This window comes from Raphanus sativus, chromosome 8 (assembly GCF_000801105.2).
Source record: "Raphanus sativus cultivar WK10039 chromosome 8, ASM80110v3, whole genome shotgun sequence".
In the NCBI taxonomy this organism is placed as follows: domain Eukaryota; kingdom Viridiplantae; phylum Streptophyta; class Magnoliopsida; order Brassicales; family Brassicaceae; genus Raphanus; species Raphanus sativus.
The window spans coordinates 16,086,401-16,094,592 of record NC_079518.1 but is presented as its reverse complement, the minus strand read 5'-3'; the positions used below and the strand labels follow the sequence as shown (position 1 = coordinate 16,094,592).

The window sequence follows — 8,192 nt, the reverse complement described above, 5'->3', positions numbered from 1 at the left end:
TTCACCCGTTCGAAGGGCGTTCTGACCGAAATTTCGCCCCTGATTTCAGATTTGGAGTCTATTTGAGCATCTGGAGTTCATAGATACCACTTCTCTCTACATTTTCTAAGGTGAGGGCCTTTTCCGAATTCTCGTACCCGACTTAGGATTTCGAATAAATATAATTTATTTTTAATATGTTCCGTCTGCGTGAAATCGGTCTGTCATTGCTTGTTTAGTTTAGGTTGATTGCTTAAACCGGAACTGGGGTGTTAGATGGTTCAACGTTGATTGCCTCACTTAATGCATTTTCTTAGTTAGAATTTTTATGACGGATACAGAGACGTAATTCTGTATGCCGGATTGTGTGGCGGTTACGGCCAGCTATAGTCGACCGGCTGGTCCGTAACCTGAAGTGTCGATAAAACGTCTAAGGGCGGTGTCCGAGCACTATCTCGAGTGGAGTATATTTATTTATTTTTTGTTTCCCTTTACGGGGCGGCGAGTGCCGCGGCTCGCTAGGACCATTGTTTGCATGATTGGGTACTTTAGGTACCGTGATTGTACGTATTAAGATTAAATTATTTTTATCCGTAATGCTATGTCTATGTCCATGAAATTCGGGATTAGCATCCCATACCTCACTGAGCGACTCCCCTGTTGCTCACCCTCCTTCTCTTCCCCTTTCAGGTGGAAACGCCGAGCAGGAGTGATTCTACTGGACGGATGCTTTTGAGTGTTTTTGGGCTTTTGGGCTTTTATCACTTCTACCGCTATCTACTTTAGGCCTTCGGCTTTTATCTATCGTTTATGTTATTTCGTATTTTCGGACTTACGGATTTATGTCGTTATTTATGTTTCGGATGTTATCGATATTTACGGATTTGTTCTTATGGTATTATGATGTCGAGGATGTTGACTTTGAATTATTTATAAATGGAGACGATTATTATTATTATGTTATTTTATTATTATCGGATTTTCGAGAGTGACGGGTGTCACAGTGACATTAAGGACAACCAGAACTTTAAGTTGAAGAACATACCGTGAAAGATACTTAGGATCATATACGCAGTAAATGACATCATAGTGGCCCTCGTATGAGTCTATCAATTCCGAATCACCTGTTACTGTATCCCACCTGTGTGGAATCAGAAAAATCTAAGTAACAAATGATACTTATAACTTCAAGAAAATGATCTTACTCGTATCTTTGGTGTTTGTCAAGCTTCGAAATCACTTCGAACACAGCATCCGCACTAGCTTCAACTACCGCAACTGCTTTCACAAGAAATCCTCTACCAGCCTAAAGAAAAAAATCGGTTCGACAAATCAGAGAAGCATTCTAACCATTCAAACAGTCTCAAACGAATACAACTAATTACAATTCTTTCCAGTGCACTACAAGTTGCAAGAAAAAGAAAAGAACTAGTTGTCACCTTAGCATAAATTATTCCAATTACTCTGGTGCTATAGGTTCTGGCGTTGACAACATTTAGTTATAAGATAAGATCTAAGTTCAACTTGTGTCCTTGCTAATAAGATTTAATATGATGGCAATTACAAGACTGCAAATATTTTAATGAATACAGAAAACAAGATAATTCAGTCTTCATTCCTCTCGGGATAAACTAATGTTATTCCTGATTGACAAAATATCCAAAAGACTCCAAGAACTAATAAGTCTAGAAACTGATTCACCAATTGACTTTTCTATATCATCACAGACAAGGGAAATAAGTCACTCTTAGATAACTTGCAAGGGCATAATGCCCATTCATTAACAAACTATAAACCATTACCGCACTTGGCCAACATGGGATTCTAATTTCTAACTCAACAACAGCTTTGGAATCTAAGTTCCAAGTAAAACCACTCCTATCATTCTAAATGGTGCTCAGTCGTACCAGCTTAATTTCCCCCTTTTTCATAGTTTTCTTAAGCTCGGGCTGTTCTGAAACATGCACTCTTTCATGGAATTTAGGTCCATATGAACTGATATGGACCCAGCCAATACTACCTCCAAAACACTCTCCATATCTCTAAGACTCTAAGTACAAAGAAAGTACGAATGACTTCCTTTTGTAATCCATCGACCAATCTCTTATGTCATTTATTGTTTTCATTTTTTATTATGTCTACATAAAGTGAATATACCTTGAAGTTAGCCACATCTTCAAAAATCCTAACACCTGCATACCATATACAGAAAAAGATTTAACTGAAAGTAATGTATTAAAAAGCAAGGAAACCATAAGAACGATCTCATTTTTGGTTCTGCGGATGAATAATTTGTAAGTGCAAGTTGTTTGATATCAAAACTATACAGATTACCGCCAAGCTTACCATTGATTGTACGAACACACTTCCATTCATGTGCCTCGATTGCATCTCCATTGTCTCCACCCCCATAGAAACTATCACCCCTGACATCATTAACCAAGGTAGAGGATTGCCTCAAAAGAGTCTCCGGACCTGTAATTAAGAACATATTCACACATCCTTGTTTTGAAAGAAAAGTAATTTTCAGGTGAAACCGATGTCTTGAATTTGAAACATGAATAACTACTAGATAAAACCTTTACTAAATTAAGTTATATATAGGGACCATAACATGGAACTCAGGACTATCAAAGTCGAGAGCCATTGGAGCGTAATTTCACTTACTTACAAGATAACATATGTTTGAACTCAATGTTGATCTATGAAGAAATAAATACAATCTTCAGGGAGCAAGATACTCAGTGACATATGTTTGAACTTTTGACACTTTAGACGCTCAATTTTGTAGAATTCAGGATTCGTAGACGTAAATAAAAAAAGAAAATTTGACCCCAGAAAAAAGACAGCAGCATCTAACTGCTTGCTTATGATGCTAAGAGAGCACAAAAATTGAAAATGCAGCATATTACCTTGCCCAATTCGGATAAGCTTTTTTAACCCATAAGCATAACGCCTTACTCTAGGTCGATGTCCTTCAAGATCAATGCTTCAAAAGAAAATAGAGAGTGATTCAGAAATAGTAGAGTAACGGTAGACTTCTACTATTTAAAACGCTTTGAACTGGTTAAAAATAAAGGATATCGGTGTTAATTCATATTTTGTTGGAGAGATCCTCATTTCCCAAAACATGAACTACTTAGCTTCTAAAATATTGTCAGAGGTACTAATCATATGGTAATTATAACATACTTGGCCTCCATGCTCAATTTTGTTCTTGTGCTTCCCCCTTTGGATAGTGCATATTCAGCCTTCCAAACCAGAAAAGGAAGTAATCAGAATAGAATCAAATAACTGGTGATACATCAGCCCAATAAGCATTTAAATAAATGCTCCAATAACAACAAACAAGATGAACATTTGAAAAGGTAGCCAAGTCGTCTTAGTACCTGTTGTTTTGCTTCGTCAAAAGCCTCAACCCATTTCATGGCTTCTCCAGCGGTAGCACAAGCAATCTAAAGTACAGTTTACAGAAGAAGAAACAGTTACATAATGCAAGTGGGTGAAGCAAACATACATATCAGAAACCATGAACTTCGAAGGCATTTACTCTAACAATATAACTGTTTGATTCATGCAAACTAGTAGCAAGCTTCAAATCTAGTGTCCGTCTTCAAAGGAAAATATTCAGATACCAACGCAAAGCTATTGCAAAGAGGGAAATCAAACTTACTTCTCCTTTTCTCCTCTCGTCCAGCCGGTTAGAGAACCTAATAACGTAAACATCCTACAAGATATAAAAAGTCAGTAAAAGTCAGAGAGTAATGCTTGTATCACTTACTCTCATTTTCGTTCAAAACGAAAAGGGAACAGTAGATCTACATTCTAAAAAACACTGCAATTGAGAAGAGAAGCAAAGATTACCATGTGATTAACTTTGCGCCGTCCAAGCTCTTCAACCATCATTGTAGGCCCTATGACACCACGCCTTATGGGTTTCTAGGCAAACGAAAAGATAACACGGATATAATCGAATACCAAAACAGGTCTAGTTGTTATACCCATTACAGAAAGGACGGAGATAGAGACTAAACCACCGCTGAGTACAGCAATCATAGATGGCAGAATGAATCAATTATTAAAAAATCAAAATTCAAAAGCATGATTAATGTGGTCAGCTTCAATTCCATAAGAAAATCTCAATGAAAAAAGGTTGAACATTTTCTCTATCTGTCTACAAAGAAAATAAATAATAATAATAATAATGACCATTTAGCTCAGAATCTCCTTATATTAACTCTAAGACCGTACAGTGAAATTAGTAAAAACGTAACTCTTAAAAAGTAAGAAAACACCCTTCACAGTTCCAAATTAGAAACATCACAATTGATTCTTGAACAATTCAGAACAAGACAAGCACAAATCCAACGGGAAGGAGTAAAAAATCAAAAGACGAAAGGAGGAGGATCCATACAATGTCAGGGTTCTCGTGAGGATCCCGTTTGTACATCTCGACGTATTTGCCTCTGATGAAAAGGAAACGGAGATGGCAGTACTCGTGCCCGATCTTATTCGATCCCAAATGATACACCGATCCGAAATACTCAAACGTTCCTCCTCCTTCTCCACCACCGCTGCTGCTTCCACTATCATTGACATCTCCGGTTCTCCCGAGGTTCCCGGAAAGATTCTTCTCGGATCCGTCGGCGGGAACCACTTTCTTCGACCCAGGCGATGTCATCGCCTTGATCGAGAGCAACGGTTCAGGTAGTTGTTTGATTCTTCTTCTTCTTCTTCGTCTCGTCACAGTGTATCATTCATGAGATTCTGCTTTTTGGCTCTCTCAATTATGGAGGTCGGTAAGGAGGTTCATTGATTCCTATCGTACTATACGAGCATCCACTGATAATCGGCCACGTTACCTAAACACAATTTTTTCATTTGCCACCTGTCAAATCACTACTCAACCAGAGCTTCGAATTAATTAATTTTGGTTGATATTATTATCAAATTTTTGGTGATGACAAAATACTTAGTTTTTAGATGTTAGTTTTTCACTTTTAGATTTAAGTTTTTAGTTTTGATTTTTTTTATTTTGCTGTAGATTTTTAGCTTTTGGAAAAACTTGACTGCTGATTAGATTTTGGTTTACTCGTTTTTAGACTAAAATAATAATTAATAATAAAATATTTTCAATAATAAAATAAATAAAATATCATAAGTATCATTAAGGTAAATAATTTTATTTTAAAATAAAAATAAAAAAACAAAACAAATTATTATAAAAATTAATGGCTATATTTTCTAAAATATATTTAAGTTTACATTTACAAGGAAATACATTAAATATTTAAACTTTAAAAACTTTAATAATATGTATTTATTCATTTCTAATTCTTGTTCTACTCTTATTTTTCATTGGACCAATACGTCAATTTTTTTTGCATTTTATTTTAATATATTTCAAGAAATATATGAACCTGGTATCCATTCATCGTATTTTTCTCCAAATGAAAATACTTTAATAATATGTATTTATTCATATGCATGGATCGCTCATATGGTTTCAAGTTGACAATAGGCGTAAGAATTATGGAGGGCACCTCGTGGCACAGCTCCTGACCGGCCTGACTCATAGCTAGAAAAGTGAAGAGACAACCCTACTATGATTTGAAAAGTAGTACAACTAGTGGAGCCAGATCAACATGGATTCAAACACCAACGAAAAAAATTGACAGAGTAAAGGCACTAATCTGTTCTATTAATTCTTCTGTATGACCAATTGATATGAAGTTGTGTCCAATAATTATTTTTCTATATTACATACTTAAACATATATTTTCTAACTGCATCCTAATATACGTTTTATAACCACCCTTTAAATGGAATCCATAATTATCGCTATCAACATCTAATATACGTTTTATAACCACCTTTTAAATGGAATCCATAATTATCGCTATCAACTTCTTTCTAATACATAAATCCTACAGTTACATATAAAAATAATCATTACTGTTACATTAGTATATTATTCCGCTATGTTTGCTTATTTTGTCAGTATACAGACCAAATAATCTTAATGTTATTCAATAATCTTAATTTTTATTTCGAAAATTTCAACATTTTCTTTGATTAATATAACATGTTACTTTATATATCAATGCTATTAGTTTTGGATAATGTCCCATTGATATTAGTTGAATCATAAATTTGGTTCAACTATTTGAAAAATCGATTTGCGGATGCGGGTTATGAGTATTTTATTCAGGGTTGGTGTGGGTTAGTAGATTTTGGATTGCGGGTACCCACCGATCCAAAAAGTATTTAAAAAATAAAAAGAAAAAGAAAAGTAAACACTTTTTTAAAAATATTGTAATTTAAAAAAAAATTATAAGTTATAATTTTTTATTATAAATATATTTTTATATTTTTATAATAATTAAATTAAATAATTATTTTTAAAAACAAATTATGATCTGCGGATATCCGCAAAATTAAATGGAGCATGTGCTGGTACAAATTATTTGTTCACGGGTTGTGAGGATCATATTTTTGACCAAAACAAAATTGAATCCCGCGGATTGGCGGATTCGACCGGCAATATACCGAGATCAATTTTTTAAATTGCTATTATTTAATAAAATATATCTATTCTGTTAAAACACAAGTGTGACATATTGATGTAAGGTTATGTCTAATTATTTTTTAATTTAAATATAAAATAAGTTGTATAACTTCTTTTTTGGCAACGTTAGTTGTAACTATAACTATTTTTTCCAATAAAACAACTTTTGCAACCTCTACTTTTAGTTCCATTTTTTTAGGAACCCACTTCCCAAACAAATATATTCAGCCACGGTTAGAAATATCAATATTATTATTATTTTTTACTTTAAGTCATACCAAATGGCAATGCGATGGTTTTATCTATTATGATAAAAATAATAGTTCAACATTTGTGTCAATTGTTATATTACTTCTCCTCATTTTCAGATATATATTTGTTTCTCTTTTTGGTTTGACTAATAACCTACTAATCTATTTATTAAAATTTAGACTATTACAACATAATTTACATCTCAATCCAAGAAATTATGATTTATTCAATCATACATTAACTTATTCAAATTTTAAATATTTTACACAGATGTTAAGTGTACCAATTAACAAAACATATGATGTTAAAAATAGTGTTTATCGGGGTTTAAGTAGACTTTTAATAGAAATAAATATTTATATAAACTCATTCACTTTAACGGGTTTTAAATATGTTATTTGATTAAAAATAGTTATTTAATTTGGTTTTACTTAAAGTTAGTGAAGACGATATTAACCTATTTGCATATATACATATATTGAATAGAATATATTAAAAATTAATAGTTTCAAACTTTTTTTTTAATTTGTTCGATTTCCGCTGCGGGTTGAGTTTGATATTAGTTTTCAGATACAACACTTTAAGAAACGTTCAAATATATAAAGGAAGTCTACTCGAGTAAGATTTTGATTTTCGGGTCGATCTTGGATCAGATTTTTTGGGTACAAATATTTTTGACTAATTATATTAGGTAACTATTAAGAAAATATAATATGTTACAACTTTTAGAAATAACGTTTGAAAATAATTTCTAAAATGATTTAGTGCGTTTGAAAAACACAAATATAAAAATTAATTTTCTTATAAAAAAATAAAACAAAAAATATACTAGCCTTTCTAAAGAAAAAAGTTATATAATTTGTTATATCTTTTAATAAAACACCTACTTAAGTTTAGAAATAAAATGTGGGAAATTAAAACTTCTGTCGTATATGAAACTACAAATAATATCACATCTTGCAAACTTTATGAATAACAATTAAAAATAAATTCCCAAACGTATATGAGACAAATGTGAGGGGTAAAACTCACACCTAGATTTTAGATCAGGTTTTATGTTTAAGAAAGGTTAGGGAAGGATAACGTGGGCTGAATCCCGTAAGAACTTATAGAATGAATTGGATTTGTATTGATAATGTGATAAAAGAATGGTTACAAGAAGATGTATCTCTCGATGAATATAAAGATTGCAAGAGTATTATGATAAGAATGTTCTGGTGAATGTTGAGTAAAAATATGAGTTGGATCCCATTTCTTTTCAGTCTTCGACCTTCTCTTTAAATAGCCCTGGACTTCATTAGATTGTCTTCAACTAATCTCCGAGATCCTCTCCGCTTGAAGTGGTATCCGCAACAGCTTCCCTTTGACCGGGTCCTGCGCTTCTCCTTGTCAC

At 33.0% G+C, this 8,192-nt stretch overlaps 1 protein-coding gene across 1 annotated transcript; it reads right to left on the bottom strand.

Annotated features, from left to right (window-relative positions):
- Positions 1-924: 924 nt before the first annotated feature.
- LOC130498314 (protein ENHANCED DISEASE RESISTANCE 2-like) lies at positions 925-4,783 on the bottom strand. The gene is made up of 10 exons (XM_056991558.1): positions 4,394-4,783; positions 3,844-3,918; positions 3,653-3,706; positions 3,369-3,434; positions 3,172-3,230; positions 2,892-2,968; positions 2,326-2,454; positions 2,137-2,171; positions 1,185-1,285; positions 925-1,120 (listed from the first exon to the last, which is right to left on the bottom strand). The coding sequence occupies exons 1-10, from the start codon at positions 4,658-4,660 to the stop codon at positions 940-942; spliced, it is 1,044 nt and encodes a 347-aa protein (XP_056847538.1). The 5' UTR covers positions 4,661-4,783; the 3' UTR covers positions 925-939.
- Positions 4,784-8,192: the final 3,409 nt, after the last annotated feature.

Coding starts and splice junctions, on each gene's coding strand:
- LOC130498314 (XM_056991558.1), bottom strand. CDS start 4,660: ATGACATCGCCTGGGTCGAAGAAAGTGGTTCCCGCCGACGGATCCGAG. Junction 3,919..4,393: donor CTCACGAGAACCCTGACATT/GTATGGATCCTC, acceptor TCGTTTGCCTAG/AAACCCATAAGGCGTGGTGT. Junction 3,707..3,843: donor GGCGCAAAGTTAATCACATG/GTAATCTTTGCT, acceptor TATATCTTGTAG/GATGTTTACGTTATTAGGTT.